Raw genomic sequence first — 22659 nt, forward strand, 5'->3', positions numbered from 1 at the left:
AGGTGGGTGACTGACCTTTGCAGGGCTCCTCCCTGAGTTTGGACTTCGGTGCGCATGACAAGTTTTTCTCTCTTCACATTAAAAGGAGTGGCCTCAGACACATCAAGCATCCATCTCGTACACGGGACCTACAGAGAGACCTCCCAGTGCAGCAGAAGAGAACCCTCCTCGGCCCTCTTTGTATAGGAGAATATTACGCAGGCTCGCGTCCTACTGGGCGCAGCCGCAGGACGGTGAGCTGCGTGCTGGGTGCAGAGCCCTGGTTGGTTTGGGCCCCCAGACCCGTGTGAGCCACTTGCCTCATGCAGGAGAGGCCCTTCAAGGACCCAAACCAGCACTGTCCGATGCATGGGAACAGCCTGCATCACTAGTGACAGATCACGGCTCCCTCTTTCTGGCACTGACCTTTATGTCGTCGTGCTGGCTTTGGCAGGGATGTTTGGGTATAGAGACTTAACTGGGAGCCTGGCTCCTCCTCCTGTGCGTGAGAAGCTAGGCGATAAATCAAAGTGAGGCAGAGTCCGCAGGCAGGCATGGGTGGCCAGGCTGAGCGCCGGCAGCTCGCTGTTGGTGGGGGAGTGGGGAAATGTTAGTGGAAGAAACTGATCCAAATCTAATGCCCCCACAGCCCTTTCCCGAGAGGTGAGCCCCAAGGTCTGGAAAGAAGTGCAGCTGTCCACCATCGAACTGTCCATCACGACGCGGAACAGTCACCTTGACCTGATGGTAAGTGGGCCTTTTTTATTAGCAAAGCCTTTGGTATCTGGGAAAAGTGGCAAAGGCCACCTGCCCTTCCATTAATTGGGTATTTTTATTTTATCCTTTTTGGGGAGAGAAGAAAGGATCAGGGGAAAGAGCGTATGGTGTGGTTTTAAGGAATAACAGTGGAGTGAGGCGGGAGCTTTAAGCTTGGTGGGCTCTGAGATAGTATTTTGGGCCCTGCTTCGTAGCCGCCAGGCTTTCTGAGACTTGAGGGCAGAAGACTGTTAGAAACAAAAAGTTAGCCTGCTCCCTTTTGTCTCAGGAATAAAAAATTGTGGAACTTTTACTTGAGTGAATATCACTATTTTTGTGACTATATTAAATATATGGATTTAGGTCCCCAGGAGAAAAAAAATACACATACTCATATACATAGAGTCCTCGCTGCTGACACGCATGGTCCAGTACGGTGGCTGCTAGACCCGTGGCTCTTTGAGTCAGATAAAATCTAGCACTCACTTCAGGTGCCCATTAGCCATATGTGGCTGGCAGCTGCCACACTGGAAAACAGTTGCCAGCACAGATACAAAATGCCATCAGTGCAGAAAGTTCTGGATGGTGCGCCTGTTGACCAGATGCTAAAAAAAATGTTGAAATACAGCAGAGGTTGACCAAACTGGCCTGCCCCCTATTTTTGTTTGGTGGCACACAAACTAAGAATTGACATTACGTTTTTAAATGGCTGTGAGAAAATCAAGAGAGTATTTTGTGATACACAGAAAGAATACAAAATCCAGGTTTCAGTATCCATAAGAAAAGCCTTATTGGAACAGCCACATTCACTCACCTGCGGGCTGTCTGGGGCTGCTTTTGTGCCCTGACGGCAGAGTCGGTCATTGCCTCCGACTCCGTGGCCGTCCAGAGTCTCCTGACCCGTGCTCTAGAAGAAACCTGAGTAGTTCGTATTCGCCAGAATGCTAATAGGAAAGCTACCCTGACCTGTGGATGCGTTACGATGTTGGGTTTTATGCAGATCCACGTAGTCGCGCACACTTGACCTGGTCCGTCTGGAAGCAGCAGGTGGACTCGAACGGGGTGATGAGCGTGTGCATGCGCCCGGGAGTCTGGCTCTGATGTTTTGTGGAGGAGCGGGTCGCTTTCTAATTAGGAAAGTAACACATGTCCTTCGCAAAACATGTGGGTAACACAGCTTCCCTCATCTCCCAGCTGGACTGAAGAGTTAAATTAGGAAATTCATGAAGCGTAGAGTGAAATGGAGGTGATTATCAGTATAAACGTGGGGAGGACCAGGCCTTTCTAAGCATGGCGTCTAAGGCGCAAATCACATCAATGCATTTGTCTACTTACAATTGAAGAAACTAGAAACAAAAACTTTCATGACAAATTGGGAAAAAGAATGTGCTAGAGCAGGAGTTCATAGCTTTCCTTACGGTAAGGGGGCCTTTATTCTTAGCAAAGCCTTTGGTATCTGGAAAAAGATATACTGGCTCAGAGCCCGCCAAGCCCCCCAACAAACTCTTAAGAAGTAGGCAAAGGACTCCTTTAAGTAACAGGCACGAGCAAAAACAGAAATTCACAAAGAACATAAACTTGGAAAAATAGCTTCTATTTGCTGAATGCGTCCTTTCTGCCAGGCACTGCCCTGAGAATTTTACATCATGTCAACTCCTGTAATTCTTATAACTACATTACCAGGGAGACATAACTTTTATATGCGTGTAATAGGTCAGGAAACAGGGAAAGTGTTCAAATCGAAGAAATGCAAATTTAAAAGAACAGCAAAATGTCCTAAATTAAGCATGCTGGGTTGTGCCGTGTTGGTGTGCATGGGGAAATGGGCATTCATGCGGTCCTGCTGAATCTGTAAATCATGACACCCTTTCTTGGTGTCTTGCTGGTCTCTCCAAAGCATCTAAAAAAGACTTACTAGAGCCAAGGGTGTGCTTCTGTTTCTAGGAGTTTGTCCTACAGGAATAAGCAGATGCACACACATACATAGTGTAGCCATTCCCTTATTTCTTACATAATGGAATTCAGCAAAGACTGGTGAAAATGGAGGTATTAAGGTTGAAAAACAGATTCTATGCTAGAGGAATTTCAAAAAGAAAGATAAAATTTCTAATTATACATTGCTTTTATACCTTGTCTCTGATAATAGGTATTTCTAGTATTTTGTTCTTGCTGTTTAATATGGCTCTTTTCTCTGATGACGGAATACCAATGAACGGACGGAGTTGGGTCCAGGCTGTGATTGTGGCCCCAGATTAGCCACATGTAGAGTGCCGAGTGCTTTTAATCTTGGTGCCAATTATGGGAGCATAAGATTCTGTGCTGTTATCACAAGGAGCAGCACATTTGTTTTCTGTTTCCACACCTCTTTAAAAGCAAATGCAATAAAATATTCAAAGACAATGAAGCTGCCATGTGATAGCTCCAAACTCGTTTATCATTTATAAAAGTACATTCAGAGTCAAAGAGGCTTTAAGGGGTGTGGAATGTGTGAAAATTAGGATCTCTTGTACAGCTCTGTTCACTGTATTTATAATAGCAAAATATGCGAAACAAATGAACCAGGGGACTGATGAAATCCATTCTGGTACATTTATTTAAGACGTTCTCTCTTCAGTGACACGGAAAGATACTCATCATATATTGTTAAAACCCAGACTGGTATGATATGCATCACATGATTCTCTTTTTCTTTAAAAAGAAACACTTGCACCTATAATTGTGCTTTGTGAATGATGGAGGTAAGGCTCCAATTTTATAATCTTAGCCCAGAGAAAGCCACTGGTCCAAGCACCATTTACTGAAGTAAGCCCCTATTCTACAGTGAGAGCTGGTGTCCCTTGGGCATGTTTGTAGGTTCTCTCTTCAGTTGCTCCGTTTGTCTGTATTAGTACTGTGCCACTTTTGATTATCTTCGTTTTACAATGAGTCCCCTCTGCTTTTCTTCTTTAAGAGTCCCGTTGGCTATTCTTGGCTCTTTGGCCTCTATATATCCCTTAGAAGGTTGATTTCATGAAGTTCCATATAAAAATCTGTTATATGGGGCGCCTGGGTGGCTCAGTGGGTTAAGCGTCTGCCTTCAGCTCAGGTCATGATCTCAGGGTCCTGGGATTGAGCCCCGCATCGGGCTCTCTGCTCAGCGGGGACCCTGCTCCCCCCATCTCCCCCGCCTACTTGTGATCTCTGTCAAATAAATAAAATCTTTTAAAAAATCTGTTATATTGATCACAGGATTACACTGAATGTGTAGATCAATTGTAGGAAAAATGACACGTCTCTAATATTGACTCTTCTGTTGTATGAACGTGACATAGCTCTTCATTAGGCTGGTAATGCCTTTCAGGGAGGTTTTATGGATGTGCTGGATATGATCCTGGTTATTTTAAATTTTCATAGGATTATAGATGGTATCCCTTAAAATTTTGTTTTTAAATATTTGATTTAGATGGACATGTAATTGACTTTTTAAATACTGATACTGAATCAACAACTTTATGACTAAATTCTTACTAATTTATGGATTCCTTTGGATTTTGTATAGATTCAGTCATATCAGCCGCAAATAGTGCAAGTTGTCTTTTTCCTTTCAAATACTTAGCCTTCTAATCTTTTCTCTCACCTTACTGCCTTGGCCAGGACCTCTGTCCAGTGTTCAGTAGGAGTAGCGATAGCAGCATTGTTTTCGGACTCCTGCTGGTTTCATTGTGGGGCCCCTAGGTGGCTCAGTTGGTTAAGCATCTGCCTTTGACTCAGGTCATGATCCTGCACTGGGCTCCTTGCTCAGCAGGGAGCTGGCTTCTCCCACTGCCTGCTGCTCCCCCTGCTTGTGCTCATGTGCTCTCTCTCTCTGACAAATAAAACCATATATATATATACACACACATATATATATGTAATATATATGTATGTATGTATGTAATATATATATGTATGTATATATGTATATATATGTGTGGTTTCATTGCTATATTCTTGAGATTGGTGGGATTTTTTTTATAGATACCATTTATAAGAATAAGGAAGTTTCCTTTTGTTCCTAATCTATGAAGAGTTTTATCATGAATGGTATTTAATTTTATCAAGTTTCTTTCTAGCATCTTTTGAGATAGTCATGTCATGTGAATCGGTCAGTTCCCACCGTTGATTTCTGCACGTGGACTAGTCACTAGACTTCTGTGTACAATTGTCTACTCGCCTTCTCCTCTCAGGTGGCTAAACGCCTTCCAGGCTCTGCGTGCCCCACCCTGAGCGGCCGGCCTTCCCTTCCACCCGGCGGCGGCCGAGCTCCAGCCAGTCTGCCCCTCAGCTGGTGGCTGTAACTCCGTGCATGCAGTTGTTCAGGCCAGACCTCTTGGAGCTGCCCTGTCCCCCCTCACGTCTAATCTTGGCTTCTAAATACTGCCCGTGCTTAACACAACGTCCCTGCTAACTGTTCCAAGCCACCGATGTCTTTTAGCTGCGCGACTGCGTGGATTCTTGAATGCAGCACCCCCCACCCCCCGCCTTATTCTCGAACTACAGCAGCCAGAGAGGTCCTGTTGAAATGGAGCCAGATCGTATTTTCTCTGCTTGGAATCTTCTCCGGGCTCCTCATTTCTCTGAGCCGCACAGCCTTGTAATGGGCTACAGACCCTCGGGCTCGGGCCTCCCCTCTGCTCTGACTTCCACTCCCAGCGTCGCCTCCTCCCACTCCGCGCCGGCCTCCCCGGCTTCCTTGCTGTTCTTTCCTGCGTCAGGCGCGCTTCCTCCGCACAGCCCTGCCCTGGCAGTTCCCTCTGTGTGGATTGCCCTTCCCTAGGCCAGTGGTTTTAGTCCTTGGGAACGTGTTAGAAATGGATATTCTTGGGCCTCACTCACCCCAGCTCTACTGAACCATCAACTCTGAGCACGGGGCCACGGTCTGAGTTTCAACAGGCCCTCCAGGTGATACTTGCTCACGTTGGAGAACCACAGTCCTGGGTACCCACCTTGCTCATTCTCTCACCTCCTACACGTCTGCTCAGAGCTGTTTCTCCAGGAGGCTCACCCAGACCGTCTTTAAAAATGTCACTCTGACCACCCACACCATCTGGTGTTTCTTGTGTTTTTTTTCCTGTCATTTTTCTGATAAATGCTCATATACTTCTAATATACTCATGTTCTAATATACTTTATAATTTACCAATTGTTTCTCTCTATAATTTACTGTTTCTGTGCTTCTAACATGCTTCTAATATATCCTGTAACTCGTTATTTTATTATGGTTAGATTTTATTTTTTGGTTTATTCCCTCCACTCTCCCCAGTAGAAGACAAATTCTTGGTAAGCAGAAATACTTGGTTTTTCAGTTCATTGGAGTAACCCAAGCACCTAGAAGAATTTATGGTAGTCAACACTAAATTGTTGCATAAAAGGTGAGCTGAGAGCCGAGTCATTGCCTCGGTGTTCTGTAATTCCCGGGCGAGAGAGAAAGCTGTGCTTCGGTGGTGCTCTTTAATCTTAGGCAGAGGCTGTCTGCTCCCAGCAGCTCATGGATTATCCTGGGGCAACGGATTTTGAACCTGTCCAAAAAGAAACAATACCTGTGTTGGAAGCAGGCACAGAAGCATTGGTTCTGATTTAGAGAGAGCCCAGTTTGAACTGCTAGCCACTGGCTGGGAGAGAACTGGGGGAGTGGCCCAAGAACCAGGTCTGGTTTTATAGCCACTGCCTTGGAGCTCAGTTCTTCCAGACATTTTGCTGGGTGGTAATGAGAAGTCTTTAAACTATCACCATGGCAGAAAGGGACTGCTGCTCTTTGCCTCTGGTTGCATATCAAAACTGCACATAGCACGTTTGAAAACACACACTTGGGGGACACCTGGGTGAATCCTTGAAGCATCCGACTCTTGGTTTCAGCTCAGGTCTTGATCTCTTGGGTCACGCAATCTAGCCTTATGTCCAGCTCTGCACTCAGTGGGGAGTCGGCTTGAAGATCCTCTCCCTCTGCCCCTCCCCTCACTTGCACACACTCTCTTTTTTCAAATAAATAAATCTTTAAAAAAACAAAAAACCCACATATACTTGGGCTCTGCATAGCAGGAAGCTGATCCCGCGGGTGTGGTGTGAGGCCGGCTAGGGTTGATGGGCTGGAACGGGACCCCCGGGGAGGGGACCCCAGAGACCCCAGCAGCTGTGAGGGTTCGTGTCAGAACGTCCCAAACCTCCTAATCTGAGTTCTGACAAACCCAAGTTTGTGTTTAGCTTATCTGGGTAGTGATGAGTTTTATGGTATATAAATTGTACTTCAGTAAGGGTCTTAATGTTAAAAAAAATAAATAAATAAAATATATATATATATATAATATATATATACATACATACATACATACATACATACATTTTCAGGATTAAGTTACTAAAAGTGAAGGTCTCTATATAATAAATAGCTTTGACCTCTGAGGCTGAAGGAGGACAACAGGCTGCAGTAGCCAAAATGGGGAGTATTAATGTCAGTGTCCTTGACCTTGCAGAGCCAAGAAGACTTCATGAACATCTGCATTGAGCCTGACACGGTCAGCAAAGGAGACTTCATAACCATAGGGTAAGTGGGCTGCGGTTTGTAGGAAACGTGCGCTGAGTAGTTCGTATTCTAGCACCTACTATGCAGATCCCCATGAAGTCGAAGACAGACCCCGTGGAGGACTTGTGGTTTGGGGACTGTGTAGCCTCTTTCCTTCAAGTGTTTGGGTCGACATGTAGGATGTACCTCTCCAACTTCGGCCTTCCCTGTTAGTTTTGGGAAAATCCAAGTGTGGGGGCAGCTGCCTTTCCAGGGAGATGAAGGACTCCTGGGAGCACGGCCCAGTGTCCAAAACCTTGGCTCAGGGTCAGGGTTGCTGGCTACAAATCTCGATCCCGCCACATCCTGGCCTCACGACTGGGAAAGATCCGTAAATTCTCTGGCTCCTTTCCTCTGTGGAACGGAATACCGTGATCACCTCTAACTACCTCAGGCTTGTTTCGGAGTCTCAAATGAGAGGACGTGTGGGAAAGTCTTTCTCCCAGGGAAGCACCTCACCTAACCTTGTCCTCCTTCCAGGGCAGTAATGGAAAGCCCGCAGAGCTGTGGAGCACTTTGCACAATCTCCCGGCTTTTCCCCTTTTCCACTGAAAAAATATCCCCAGTCCTGTCTGCTTTGTGAAGCCCGACCTCTGCCGGAGGCCTATTGGTTACGAGCGCTCTAACCCCCCACCCGGCTGCTTCAGCACAGCCTCTGAGCCCGCAGGTTGCCATGGCACCTCGGGAATCTGCTCGGCGATGGCGGCGTCCTGCTTTGTCTCCGAGCTCCCTCTTGTGCCCACGAAGGAGCAGACATTGCTGCCGCCCTAGCCCGGTCTCCATGGCTACTCCATTATCCGCACCAGCACTCGCGACAGAATGTCTTTGCTTTGTCTTGTTCTTGCCTTTGGTACAAATTCTTCAGATGCTGAAGAGCTGATTCTGCAGCCTTTGATTTCCTCGCTGTATGTGTAGTAGAAGGAAGAAAGAGAAACCTTTCCCTTCTCCCGGAGAGTGTCTAGAAGCCACACACTGTCTTAATTGAGAGTCTGGCCCACAGGGCCTGCTGTACTCAAATCTCCTCCATAAAACTGGCATCCCAAAATAGAAAACCGATTCTATTGCTCAATGCAGGTGAAGTCAGGTGTTCTGCACCACCGCTGTCCCAGTCTTCGGCAGCAGGAACACGGCTTCCTTTGGTTTCTACAGGAAGTGAGACTGAGTACTGTTTCCTCTGGGTATGGGACTAGAACATTATGAGGTTACTCTAGAAAACTCTGAAGCTTCATATACTAAAGAATTAATGTTATCATTTAATGATAAAGAATGGACTGATTTACTTGGATTAGCTTTTCCTCTTCCCGTTGACCACGACTGGCTCCCAAGGATATGTGTGCATGAGGAGAGAGAGGGAGTGTGTGTGTGTGGTCTGATAGGTTTACTATAAGGCAGAGATAGTAGTATGCTAAGCAGACTGTTAATATGAATATAGAGAATCATATATATGAAATGTCTACTTTAAAAAATGTTTTCTCTTCAAGTAATGAGAGACTCACAAGTTTAGTACTTTCCCTAAAAAATATTTCAGTCTAATTTCTAAATTCAGGATTTTTAATGACCCAAGAATTAGGTACAGAATCACTCGGTCTTAACTTCACACGCAGTTCTCTACAGCAGGTTAACCTCCTTACTCGGGAATACCTATCCCACTGCTAAGCAAGAAGCATCGTGGGAAAGTTATTCACAAAATCCCATGGTTCAGCATGGCATGAGTCCATCTGTTTAAGCTCAACAAAGGAGCTCGCTACGCTCTTGGGGTCGCGTGCAGTCGCTGGCCTGGTGTCTGAACATGCTTTCTCCTGTACCGACAGAAGCAGAAAGGTGCGGGACCCCGGGCTGCGTGCGGCCGGCACCGAGTGTCTCCAGGCCAGCCAGTGCTCTCTGCTGCTTCCCGAGGTGAGCAGGGCCGCCTGTCTTCCTTTCGAGAAACAGACCCTCCTGTCTGGTTGCCTAGTGTGGGCTGAGCACATGGCCAGGCTCGGGGTGACGTTAGGGGATACTCGAGAGGAGAGGACGCCCTTGAGGAGCCCCGGACGCCCGGGGCTGAGCTGGGGATGCCTGAAGACTTCCAGCATGGGTCAGCACGGTTCTGTAAGCAGATCTGTACACCTCCTGGCCTTTATTTTCCTGCACGTCCATTATGCAGGGATTACTGTGCTTTAAGACACACACAGTTCTCTAGTTGGCAGATACTCACAGCAGAGCCTACCTTCACTTTTTTTTTTTTAAATAAAGGACCTAGAAACAGTTTTTGGGATGGCACTGAGGTCTCCTGTATTAGAAAATTCCGAGCTTGGAATACCTTATATAAGTGGGGAAAATGTTAGGAATGTAGTCTAAATTGTGTAGTCATCCTAGAAGTCATAGCTCAGGAGGAAGTTCCCGCAGATGGCGTCTGCACACTCGGGGCCCGTCATCCCATGGTATTCAGAAAGGATTGTAGGTAAAACAGACGCTGTTCCCCACAGTGGGTGGCACTGTCGTTTCAACATAGCCACTGTGGAACTAAATGCATGAATTAGGGAAGGTTTTACAGACTCTGTAACATTAATGTTGCTGAACTTGAGGGATAAAGCCTAGTAAGTTCTAAAGAAGAACCATGAAAATAACAAGCGGACATCACGGCTTTCCTAAGCTGGGGGCTGAGAAGGTCCTAGAACATTCTATTTTAGGAATTCCTGAAGGTGCGGCAGGACCCCTGTATTTTAGTAAATATTTTTAACTCATGGCCTTATTTCTCAAATTCCCAAATACTCTGGGAGGTGATAGAAGCCGACCCCTGTCTCCTCCTCTCCACAGGGAACAGGGGGCTCTTTCAGCATCGACAGTGAGGAGTACGAGGCGATGCCTGTGGAGGTGAAGCTGCTCCCCAGGAAGCTGCAGTTCTTCTGCGATCCCAGGAAGAGGGAACAGTTGCTGCCCAGTGCGGCCCCGTGAGCTATCAAGGTGGGGAGCCGGCCGCCCCCACGCTGCACTTTAGGCCTCCGATGGGACCAGAAGCCTCCCCTGTCCCCGCAGTGTTGTCCCAGGACCCCAGGACACCTCCATGGCAAGCACCCTGCCCTCGCAGCGCTTCCCCCTACTCCGAGCTTCCCGCTAGCACATGCTCAGCCTTCGCTGCGCCCCCCTGCCCCCTCCTCCAGTGGTTTGCCCCAGGGGGGTCCGGAGAAGCCCACCTGCGCAGGCTGGGAAAGGGCTAGACCTCCTTGGTCCCCATGCGTGCAGCCACAGTCCAGGCCTCCCTGGTCTCGCCCGGGACTTGAGGGGGTGCGGGTGCCTGCCCTCTCCACTGCCGTCCGTTTTCTAGGCTTCTCCACGGGTGCTGCTACTTTCTGAGCTCAGATTCGAATTAAGCTTGTTTCAATCCAACGACCTGGGAGGGGTTTTTGTCTTCAGCCCTCACTAAGAAACTTAGTTTGTATTATTTTTTAATTAGTGCTTAACTATGGGTTTGCATGAGAACCACCTAGGATGCATGTTAAAAACTGACAGGCTTGGGGCTCACTCCAAACCTGGTCACTCAGTCTGGGAGTGGAGCCCAGGAATCTGCATTTGTAAAAAGCAGGCACCCTCCCCAGGTGCTTCTACTCCAAGAGGTCCCCCAACCTCACCTGTTCACCATTGTAAAGCATAACCCCCCATTATGCTTATGCACCCCCAAGAGTATTTTGAAAGATCATGTATCTCCCTTCTAGATATCAACTTAAGAGTTGCCAAAGTATGTGTTTCCTGGTGTCATGTAAATATTGATTATTTTAAAATAAAACTGTTATATCACTCTTTTAAACATATTTGGTGCAATTTAAATGTAGAGCAATTTGATACTTACTCTCCATTAACAAAAATAAACCAATAGGTTCTTTGGTATTTCCATTCTGTGTTCAGCAAAGAATGCTATCATAATGTAATGTATTTTCAGGCCTGAAATTTTATCACTTATCCTATTTTCTTGCCAACAAAAATATAAATGGAAATTATTTTTTAGCGTTAACTTGGTACAGGATTAACTGTACTGATGAAAACCATACTGCAGATTTTTGATAATTAAAAACTAACACTTTTAGAATGCTCTTTACCTTAATGAGGCCAAGAACATTATTTACAGCTAAGATTAAAACAGGACTCAACATCATTTATATTCCTTGTTTCATTTTTTTATAGATCGAAGCACCTAAGTTAGACGAGAGAAAGAATTCTCATGTCATACAGCCCTTTTAACTTAATAGCTTGATAGATCTTCCTTTGGTTTGTTGAAAGAGAACTAGAAAGTATCTGATTTGTTAAGGATTTGTAAGTCCCTTTATCATTCATTTTTAATACCACCATCAGGAATTTTCCTGTATTTGGTTGCCCCTGAGGTTTCCATACTCCAGAGGGCAGTGCCCGGAACGAATGAGCTATGAGCCTTTCTTTTTCTAAAAAGGGAGCATGGAGTGAATGGGGGAAGGGGAAGCAGAACTCACAGGCCTTGGCCACAAGCTCATTCCCCAGACAGATCAGTTTTCGGACCACAGGAATCCCCTGGAGAACGAAGACCAATGCTTAAAAGGATTATAAAGCAGCTACAAAGAGCAGATGAAGAAAGATCACTAAAAACAAGGCTCACCTGTTCAGCTCTGTTCTTCAGAGGTGTTAAAAGCTGTGCTTTGCCGCCCCAAAAACAGGTGGGTCCCAACCTGCAAAAGGAGCCCCCACTCCCTGGTGCCCACAGAGGGGCGCGGGGACACTTTCTCCGGGAGCCAGGTGAGTCCCGAACCATCTCGGTTTTCCGACAGATTGTACGGGACCGGCGCCCAAGCTGGCTGGCTTCTTCCTTGATCAGCGGGCGGCCAGCACGTTGTGTGTATTTAGCGGTTCCGATCCGTCCAGTGAAACCACGGGACAGAAGATCAGGGAAAGATATTTAAGAGATTAATATTCTTATTCCTTTTGAAATCCGTGATCCCTGGTGGGAATTTTGCTTTCTTGCTTCAGGCTATTTCTTGCGAGAACATTCTTCCTTCTCGTTTACGGCCTTGTTCTTGCCCTGGTCCTGGCCATGGCGTCCACAGGAAGGACACGCGCAGTACAGCTCAGAGAAAGCCTTGGCAGCCCAGCCCTGAAGGCAGGCGTGGAGGAGAGCCCTGACCACCTCCTGTATGCAGAAACCGTTGGCTAAGGCTTAACTCAGAAGCTAGGATGATTTCCACTAAAACCCCAGCAGATGTCTTCGAGGACACAAGCCGCTGGCTGAGCCCCATGGCTGGTCCGCACACACAGCCGTAGTGAATGTGCCGGTGCCTTCTTTACACACGTTAGGGCTTCCCTCAGTTCTCACCCCAGCCGTAGCAAGTAGGGATGTCAGATCGGGGGGTCACAGACCTTGGAAAGGAGGAACCCGGCTTTGAACACAAACGCCAATGACATTAGGAATTCACCCTGTATTGCCTTAAAAGAACTCCCCAAAAGGTTACAAATGAAATAAACCTTGAGCGTGTGGCTATGTGTGTGCAGGGCTCCCTCCTGTATGTGCGGTCAGGCCCAGCTCTGGTTCCCATTACCTGGAGGTGGTTTACGCGGACCGTGGCCTCTTGGAGAAAGGGCCCAGACTCTCCGGCAGGCACTGTCGTCACCGGGCCATCCGCGTCCGGGGCCTGCTCCTCCAGCGGGCCACCCCTCCTGCCTACCACAAACCCCTCTCAGGCCGGAGAAGGACTGCAGCAGACACGTTCATGTGAAAATCTGAATTTTAATTGTAAAAACTGTATTCTGTAAATATAGTTATATCAGCCTCTCTGCACGCAGCCTGGTTCAGATATCAACAGCTAGGGTACACGCAGATGTCACTGGTACCACGGAACAAAATCAGTTAAACATTTACTCTTAGCTTCAGGCCCTTAAAATTCTTACCCTTCAAAACAGAACAACATACTTCTATGCACTACTATTCAGGGTAAAATGATCAACTGTCTTTCTAATTTCATACTATGAGGTAAAGAATTTAAACAAAAATAGATTCAGTGTCTCCTATTGCTCTAAGTCTTACGCTGGGGTATTAATCCAAGTAGGGGTTTGACACTTAAGGCGACAGGGAGGCTATGCTGATCCTAACTGGGGAGAAAGAGGAAAACCATTTTTCCAAGGCTACAAGTTCAGAAAAGGTTTATATCCCAGACCTACAACAAATAAAAAATTTTAGCCAATAAGCTCGGGTAGATAGGAGGTTAATTTTGCTTTCCTCTACTCTATACCTCTAAAGTCTCCTGCCCAGTCTGTTCGAAAGCACAGACTCTATACTCTTCCTAATGATGGTCTTTGTGGGCACCCTCTACAAACTTCCTGATGCCACCTTCAGAATTTTTGTCTACTTTTATCTTTGCTCAATTTGGCCTAAGGAAGTTTTTACTCCAACAGCAACAAAGTATATTTGCAACCAGCTAACTCAGTGACCACTGTGTGGTTTTTTTCATTTTGTGGATAATCCCTGGCTAATTTCTAAGACCCTAACCTACCCCTGTGTTCTCTACCTGTCCTCAAAAAAGCAGAGTAAATGTATCATTAGTCTAAACCCGCATTCTAAAACCAACATAAGTAATTCACACCTATCCTTCTCCCGTGGTAAGTAAATAAATTTTCTGAACTGAGGTTATGTCACCGCTAAAAGCCCATGTTATGCTGGGCTTCTAGAATAACTCTAAAGGACTTTATTTCCCCATCTTCATTTATAAGCACTAGGAAATTTTCACTTCCTTTCTAAATGTGCAGTTTCATCCAACTGCCCCTGTATTCCGGCTCCAGAAAAGAATTAAAGTGCCAGGTTATAAAACCACACCACTCTAGGAAGAGGCTCCCTAATCAGCATTACCACGTTTACACACTGTACAGGAATTTTCCCTAAGGTTGGGGACCGTGTCCTGCTCCCCCAGACCATCACATTCATCTCCTAGAGAGTGCGATTCAGACTTCACAGCACCGTCTCCTTACTCTCGAAAACAAATACTAAAACGTTTATAGGGTCTCAGTTGCTTCCAGATTACAAAACTTCGCATTTTTTCAAGGCTTCTAGTTTGGAAATCTTCCATTTCAACATCTGCACGCTCCATTCATCACACAGTAATATCGATAGAAAAATAAACTCCCATTTCTTATAAGAAAAACATGAACTAAATTCACAGTTAGCCTTTCTCCCAACAGTCGGGGCCCTAGCAGCTCCTGGGAACAGAGAGGTATATGAGTCTTACAATGGAATCCCCCAAATCCCCGACTCAGGAGTAAGGAGCCCTTGACTCCTCCACTTCCCCTACCTGAATCAGAAAACGGTTTTCCTGAAATGAGAAGGGACAGGTCGGGGAGCCTTGCTGCAGGGCAGGAAGTAGGGCCGAGAGGTGCGGCAGGAAGATCCTTGGGCTGGCCCTCACGGATTCCGAGCCTGCTAGCAAGGAACCAGACAAGGAGGTGAAAGCCCCTGCGTGATACGTTGGTCCCCATGTTCACTTTCTTGCCTGTTTCAGAGTGGCTATCCTAGCGAAGCCAAGTTCACAGTCTGGCTGACCATTGCCTTATCATTCACTCAGTGCCTTACTGCGCCCTTACTTCTGCAAGTCTGGTCTGTCCAGGGACTTGGAGAAAGTATCTTAATCCATTCCTTGGGCTATACAGTTTTAGAAAAAAGAAAAAGAGAAAAAAAAAAAAGGTCCCTGAGGTCCCTGCCTCTTCCCAGAGGGCTGCTGTCCTACCACTAAGACTTTAATTCATCACTGCCCTTTACAGAAGGTTCCTAAGGGCCCCGAATAATGTCATCTTTTTATTGTATCGGAAGGGCTTTCAGTGTATCAAGACAAAGAGCAAGTTCATCCTCCTAGCCACCAGAATGAAAACCAACCCAGCTAGGGCTTCTCTTTATCTTCTCACTAAAGTTCCAGGTAGTTACAGGTCTGTGCCCTGTGCTACTCTGAAAATTCCCATCTTGATGTTCATGGGGAACAAAACAAGGTAAGTCTGAGATGCAAATTCTGGGCTCAGTGGTTTCGATCACGACCCATGAATTCAGCACCAGGAGCCAAATGGAAGAGCTGCCATGCTGGGCGGCAGCTGTGGGGGGCGGGTGCCTTCTAGTTCACGGCTGTCCTGACCGAGGGCTGGACGAGGCCCCAGGTGGCGCCCTGGACAGATCTACACCAGGCCCAAGCAGTGCTTCCCGCCGATGAAAGCCATCGCTGATGCTAAACTAATTGGCGCACATTTTAGTTTCTTGTAAGAGAGAAATCCTGCCGTTTCTAACTCCTGAGGAGACTCCTAAGCCAGAGCACAACTGGACATGTTCTCCAAGGCTGAATATTACCATCTGCCAAGCCTGCAGAATTGGGGGAAAAAACCCCACTTTAATAGGCCTCTGTCACATTTTGCTAGACATCAGTAAACCCTAAACCCAGATTCCTGGCCCCATAAGGCATCTTGCCACCTGGCTTTGGTCAGACTCGACTCAGGAATGACAGCAGCCCAGATGTCTCAGGTCAGCCGTGTTTCCAGGTGAGCACGTGGCTCACAGCACGGCATCGGATCAGGCTTCAAGGTCTCGGAAGGACCAAGCCAAAGTGGGTAAGGGTTGGGGGGCGATGGGGTTCAACAGTTGACAGAGTAGAAGGCGACCATGAGTCAAGCTCCTCCTCCCTCGGCTTCCAGCCCTGTTTCAGGAATCCCTGCCCCTACGGACCTACGAGGCAGGAAAGAAGACTGCTGACCATGTCTTCCGAACATAAAGCAGAAAGGTTTTAAGGGAACTGTTCAACAACGGCAGAAAAGCAAGTCCATGTGGCTTCTAGCTCCTGCTTTCACCACGGGGTGTCCTGCCAGGCACCTCACCCCAGCTCCCCCCTTAGCAGAGGGGCGGCAAAGGCCGCTGGGTAGGGCTGCTAACTGCACAAGTGGGGAGAAGGCGGGGGGTGGGGAAGGAAGCAGAGTCAGGGACAATGCCCAAGGGTGACCTCCTACCACAGTCCAGGCAAGAGACACTCGGGGGATGGGAACAGTGACCACCAGGCATGCTGCTCGGCCAGCCGGCGGGGGTGCGGCGCCGGACTTCGGCCCGGAAGCAAGCTGCAAGGGAAGGACCGAGTCCTTGCGTTCTCTCTCAGAAGGGATACAGGGTGGGGAGGGGGGGGAGTTCTGTTTCGGGGTCAGCTGGGCCCAGGCTTGCTTGTGCACTCCCCTCGGCATCCATTCTGCCCCCTGCCTGGGTGTGAGGGGACCGCACAGAGGCCCCATGGCCACCTGGAAGGGTGTGGAGCTGCACGGAGCCCAGAGCCCCACCCAGCATTCAAAGGAAAATACCAGAACCTCATTTTCACCTTATGACCTTTACATGAACACCTGTGAGCATCAAGTCACAAAGCCACAGAAACACAAGGTGTCTGCCTGCAGGAGGGCATGGGCGCCGACGTGCTCAAAGACGGCTTCCAACAAAGCCCTCAGGTCCCGAGAAAGAGGACCCACGTCCACTGAGAGAACCCGACCTTTCCTGTCACCCCTAGCCCTGCTTCTGACACACCACCCCCTAACTTTGAAAACCTTGAGCATTCAGACACCACAAAAAGTAACTGTTATTCGACGCAGGTCGGAAAGTCCGCTCCTTCCAGAGACAAGAGAAGGCTGCTCTTAAAGGAGAGAGGCGGCGAAGCTGCTTTTGTAAACATGGGCGTTACTGAAATGATGGCTAAACCCACACTGCAGGGGAGAGAAGAGTGTTAGCGGCACAGTTCACACTTCAACGCCCAAACTTATTGATATATTTACATAAAAGATGCTACTTTGATTACCCAGTACGTATTTGCATTTGTACATGTGAATTTCTTTAGTCTTGAGTCCCGTATCAAGGAGCTACAGTGAAAATGTCTCTGAATAAAGCAATGAGCCCTAAAAAGCTAGTCTTGAGACGTGTGATCCATCCATTCGAAAGTTCTTTCTCTGCCATGTATATTAGCCTGGGTGGTTGCTGGTCACAGACGTGGACACGTGGACGGCTAGGCCAACGACACAGCCAGCCAAGAAGGGCGAAAGGGAAGAAACTGTTACCAGCAACCCACAAGCCCAAGTCAAAATCCTATGGCCAAAAAGACCTAAACTCTACCCATGAGAGCTGCCTTCAAAACAACCACTGTCTCCTTGAAGCTGGCATCCCTGGGATGCCCGGCTGGGGAGAAGAGGCAGGGACTGACGGGAGTCACTTCAGACCAGAACGTGTCAGGGGGATGCAGTGAACTCATCACGGACACTCAGGGGCTCCAACCACTTCCCCAGGTGAAGGCACTATCAAATTCACTCTTGACACATGTGTAGTCTCTGGCCCCAACTACTTAGCTCAAGGAATGGCATCTCTGTGGAAGAGAAATTTGTGAGGGGCTCCAAACGGGTACAAAGTCTTGCTCCAACGTCGGAGTGACCAGCTCAGATCCTTGTTTGATTACAGAATCCAGTCAATCTCTGTCTTGATCTAAAGGCTCTGCTAGGATGTGTCCAGAGAACTCTCAGATGGAGAAACGTCTTCTCTATCCTGTTTGAACCCCAACTGCTCTGCCTTTCCTGGTAACAAACAGTACCCTTTAAAAATACCTTAATTACCCCAAAAGGATGCTTAGCCCTTCAAAGAAACTACATTGTATAATGAATTTGCTTGCAAGGTCCAGGGCCATCCCTAGAGGGGAGTCTAGGGATGTCCCTAGAGGGGGACTCGGGGAAAAGAGGAGTACCACCACCACCAATTTCCTCTGCGGAAAGCTTCAGGCTTCATTCTACAATCTTACTTTCCAGCTGGCTGGTAAGAAACCTCTTCCTGTCATTCTGTCCTGAGAGAAGCTCTCCTTAGTGACAGAAACATCCTTTTGTTCCTCTTTGAGATCTCTACTCACATGACCAGACAAGACTCAGATTTGCCCCAGTGAACAGGGAAAGGGATTTGATCCTAACACTGGACCCCCGGAATGGAGAAAAACCGCGAAGGGTCATGAGGTCTAGCTTCCACCTCCAGGAGATACACGTCCACAGCTGTCCGGGGACAGCGCTCTCATTCTCCAGTACCTCAAGGGATGAAAACCACAGAGACTTTCTGAATAGTCCTCCCCAGTGTTTCCAGAGCTCGGCCCACTGCTGGTGACAGACGGCCTTCAGCACATCCCCTCAAAGTCACTCAACAAGGAGATGAGAGACTGCTCTGGGAGAACGTGGTGGATCCCGGCATTGTACCTAAGCAGGACATAAAACCGAGATGGTCTCGTCTTACCACTAGGGAGGAAGCGAAGAAAGGAGACTGCAAAAATCACATTTGTTGGAAAGTAGAAACCATAATCCTTTGTGTCAAGTTAATAAAAAATGAGGTCTTCTGGGGCCCGTTGTGATATCCCCACGTGAGGGAGGCTCACCAGCCTTGGCTCACTCTTCCTATGGGCAACAGGGGTTGTCGATGACCAACATGACGTCGATGCCGTAGGCCTCCAGCAGGTCCATCAGAAAGCTCCGGTCTCCCTGGGGGTCTAGACCCATGCCGCGGGCATGCTCAGCGGTCAGAGTTTTATCTTGACTGGCAGACACCTCCAGCAAAGTCTGAAATATCCGGTTGTTTTGCTCTAAGAAAAACCTGCATTTGCCAGAGAAGACACAGGGAAGGGAGGGCAGAAAAGCCAAAACAAAACAAGTCACCCAATAATCCCCTCATGAGGAACTGGGACTACATGGCTTTAAGATGCTTTTAAATGGTTTCAAACTCAGAAACAGTCCTGAAAATAAGGAAATAGGATCAAAGTTCCAGGGTTGACACTAGGTTTAGCAAAGAAACCATGGACACTAATCACAGTATGATTGGCAAAGTCTTTGAACCAGTGATGGCCTGACTGCCAAAACCCAACTTTCCTATGGAGGGTTCCTACAGATGCTGTACTGCGCTCCCATACTCTGTGTTCCTCTGCCTCCTAGTCATAAGGGGAGGAGAAAGAAAAAACAAAACCCCAAACCCACTGATGATGCAGCTCTGAGGTCTAGAGAGAACGTGAGAAACTAAAATTCACCTTCAAAGCCTCGGGGACAGGCCACTGGAGCCAGCAGCAGGGGTGAGCCGTGGTGGGAACAGAGTAGGGCTCCGAACCGGTCCAGCCCCCAGCCTGAGCCACTGGGAGCCTGAGATCCCACAGAGCATGCCAGGCAGAGCTGGGGCTCAGGAGCCGGGGCAGGCCCAGGGAGGTCTCACAGCCAGCAAAGCTGGGAGACAGGGGTGACGGGGACACAGAAGGCACCAGGGACATTGACGGGGGCATTGATAAGCCAATACCGCCATGGCTTCCTGTATTTGTTTTCCTTTGATTTGCTTTTTTTTTTTTTTTCCCTGCTGCTGCCGGTGGTGGTGGGATTATACACAGAACACGATTTGAATGTCATGGGTTTGTGGTACTACATAAATACACAAGTCATATGCAGAAAAGGCATTCACTGTCCTGACTTTCTAGCTCTGTTCCACAGGGGTCTCAGGCTTGGCAAAGGCTCCTCAGGCCCAAAGTGACTCTCAGCTCTCAGGAATTTCAGATGTAGCAGAACGTGTCACACCTTGACAACACTGTGGGCTCTTGGCTCAATTCCATACACTATGACATGTCAACATCACAGGAGGACTGGGAAGGACACTTTATCAGAAGTTTTCAAGCCATGGGGCTCCTGGGTGGCTCAGTCAGTTGAATGTCTGCCTTCGGCTCAGATCACGATCTCAGGGTCCTGGGATGGAGCCCCATAGTAGGCTCCCTGCTCGGCGGGAGCCTGCTTCTCCCTCTGCCTGCTGCTCCCCCTGCTTGTGCGCTCTTTCTCTCACATAAGTAAGTAAAATTAAAAGAAAAAAAGGTCTCCAAGCCAGGTACCGTTCTAGCTGCAAGGGCCCCTTCTTGCCCCCACCCCAGCGCACAGGGAAGGAAGACCGACAGGGACCGCGGAGAATGGCTTCTGTCGCAAGCGCTGTTCTGTCCTCCACCCTGATCGCTGCTTCCCACAGCTGCTCAGACAGGAGACGAACGCCGTGAGGTGTACGGACCACGGGTCCTGTCCCGACCACCATCACATTCAGGGGAAAGAGCTTTCATTGGGTTCAAAAGGCACAATTTCTGATTCTGCCATAATACTTAATGCGAGGAACGGCTTTATTCAAACAAGGCGATGGAGGAGCCCTGAGTCCTGACGGACAGACGCGTCTATGCAGAGGACATCCGCAGGGAATGCTCACGGGAAAGACACACTGGGACTCCCATTTTCTCTGAACTTCCCTGCTTCTCTCCTTAACTTCTCTGGGGGGGGGGGTCCCCTCGATGGCATCTCAGGGCTCACGGCGGACTCCATACGGAGCCCAGCTCCCAGCGCACCGGGCAGCAACAAAGGACATGCCTGGGCTGTGGAGGGTGACGAAAGGGTCGAGGCCCAAAGCGGTGGTGGATACCCCACACGCGCCGGGCTGACTTACAGCACAAAGAGGTCCTCCTCACAAGGGTTGTAGTCTTCCTCCACCTCCTGGGAGTACAGCAGCATCTGCCTGCGGGGAGGGAGGGAGGCCACCATCACGCTCCGATGCTGCTGCAGGACCCACGACACCGGGCAGGTCCTCGGTCAGGCTCCTGCATGGGCCACCCTCCGCCGCCCGCCCCAGGAAGGGCAGCCCCAGCCCCCGGACCCAAAGCTGTGGAAGACGGACGGGAAAGGAAGAGACTGGGCTTGGAGTCCAGCCCCTGGGGTGCGGGGCCAGTTGCAGCCCGGTGTGATCTCAGGCAAGCGACCATCTTTCTTAACCGCCCCCCGAACAGGGATGATGGGGATGATATTACTGATCTCGCCACTGATACCGCAGAGGCCATTCATGTCGCAGAACCAAAGTCTGAGAATTAGGCGAGAGGACGCATAAGCACTTGGCAACACCAGGCTCCCTGGGTGCTCACTCCGGGCTGGTGCTGTCCCTGGGTCCCCCGGGTTCTGAGGCCCACCGGAAAGAAGTCACCCCACGGGTACGTGCCACCCCGATGCAGCACGGCCTCACGGACAGACCCCGGGGGCTCCTCTGGCAGGGCGCGGGCCAGCCCCACCCCAGCTCCCCTCCCCCCTTCCCTCTGCCCCTCCCCCCGTCCCCCACCTCTGCTCGTTGAGCCGCCGGTATTTCTCGCGGTCGGCGCTGTTGATCTTCAGCAAAGGCTGCAGGTGGTCGTGGTGCGTCTTCACGTTCTGGTTGTCCACGTAGACGTCGTACAGCTCCCTCTTCTCCTCGAAAATCTTCTCCGTGGTGCCTGCGACATCCGAGTTCGGGGTCTGGGAACCTGGAGGCCGTCCCCGAAACACACCCGCCCAGCCCCACTGAGGAAACCAGGGGTCCGGGAGCCCCGCGTCTGCGAGGAGGAGGCCACCCCGGGGGGCCGGAGGGGTTCGGGCCGAGAACGTGAGGGCAGGACGCGGGGAGGTCCCCGTACTCACAGGCCACATAGGACACCTCTACCTCCAGGCTCTCGATGTCAGCCACGTTCACATAGAAGAAAGGCTTGGACTCGGGAATGGTGCCCCCGATGCCAGGCAGGGAGACGTTGGCCAGACAGCAGCAGCAGTACACTGTGGGACAGGAAGCGGAGAGGGGAGAGTGTGTCCCTCCTCCCTCGCAGCCTGCTGGCCGCCCCCTCCGAGCAGTCAGCCTGTCCTAGAACCCCGGTCACCGTGGAGCACTGGCATTCTGAGGGGTTTGGGCAGGCGTGCCAGCCTTTCCGGTCCCACAGCGGAACGCGATCTCAAGGGACACCAAGGAGGCCTTACACAGCCAACAGATGGTTTCCAGTCTTCCCTCACGAGTCTTGCTTAGGATCTGGCCCTGTTGACCCTCCCCCTCCTGGTAACTCCTGGCTGTGGTAACCCCCACATCTCCTGGTTCCCTCCCTTTTTCTGACTGCCCCAGCTCAGTCACCCTTGTCATCCCCATGTGTTGCTTCACCTCCTGTGCCTACATCACCCCCCTTCACTCTGGCTCTCCCCGAGAGACACCATCCATCCTGTGGTCACCGGCACTCTGCGTGCCACTGTCAAATCTCTTTCTCCAGCCTGACTTTCCCCTGAGGTCCTGACCCGACCACACCGGTGCCTGGTGTCCTCCTCGTGTACAAGGCAAAGACTACCACCCCACCCCCTCTCCTCCTCCTGGGCCCCCATCTGGTGGCCCCACCATCCTTGTCATCCGGAACACTTCCTCCATTACCTCACACACATCAGAACCGTACGGCCCACATCACACACCAATGTCTGCCAGGTTTACCTCCTCGACGTGTCAGAGTCCACCTTCTCTCACATCTATTCTCTGCCACCGGACTATGGATGAG

The 22659-nt window shown here is 49.3% G+C and overlaps 2 protein-coding genes across 8 annotated transcripts in view; one reads left to right on the plus strand and one right to left on the minus strand.

The window, feature by feature from the left end:
- AGK (acylglycerol kinase) overlaps positions 1–11103 on the plus strand; it is a 72011-nt gene extending 60908 nt beyond the window's left edge. For all 4 annotated transcript variants that reach the window (XM_004741626.3, XM_045063079.1, XM_045063080.1 and 1 more), the window contains exons 12-16: positions 86–233; positions 629–726; positions 7224–7294; positions 9124–9208; positions 10112–11103. In XM_004741626.3, the coding sequence (XP_004741683.1) occupies positions 86–233; positions 629–726; positions 7224–7294; positions 9124–9208; positions 10112–10249 (540 nt within the window). In that variant the 3' untranslated portion in view covers positions 10250–11103. The remainder of the gene's footprint in view (positions 1–85; positions 234–628; positions 727–7223; positions 7295–9123; positions 9209–10111) is intronic.
- DENND11 (DENN domain containing 11) overlaps positions 4668–22659 on the minus strand; it is a 53082-nt gene continuing 35090 nt past the window's right edge. For 2 of the 4 annotated variants that reach the window (XM_045063075.1, XM_045063078.1), the window contains exons 6-9: positions 21773–21904; positions 21438–21588; positions 20778–20846; positions 13021–18920 (exon numbers count right to left, since the gene is read on the minus strand). In XM_045063075.1, the coding sequence (XP_044919010.1) occupies positions 18725–18920; positions 20778–20846; positions 21438–21588; positions 21773–21904 (548 nt within the window). In that variant the 3' untranslated portion in view covers positions 13021–18724. Of the gene's footprint in view, positions 6273–13020; positions 18921–20777; positions 20847–21437; positions 21589–21772; positions 21905–22659 lie in introns of those variants that run through there. The other 2 variants (XM_045063076.1, XM_045063077.1) reach the window with 2 other exon arrangements.

Source organism: Mustela putorius, unplaced genomic scaffold (assembly GCF_011764305.1).
Source record: "Mustela putorius furo isolate JIRA1106 unplaced genomic scaffold, ASM1176430v1.1 tig00003845_pilon_pilon_pilon, whole genome shotgun sequence".
NCBI classification, from domain to species: Eukaryota; Metazoa; Chordata; class Mammalia; order Carnivora; family Mustelidae; genus Mustela; species Mustela putorius.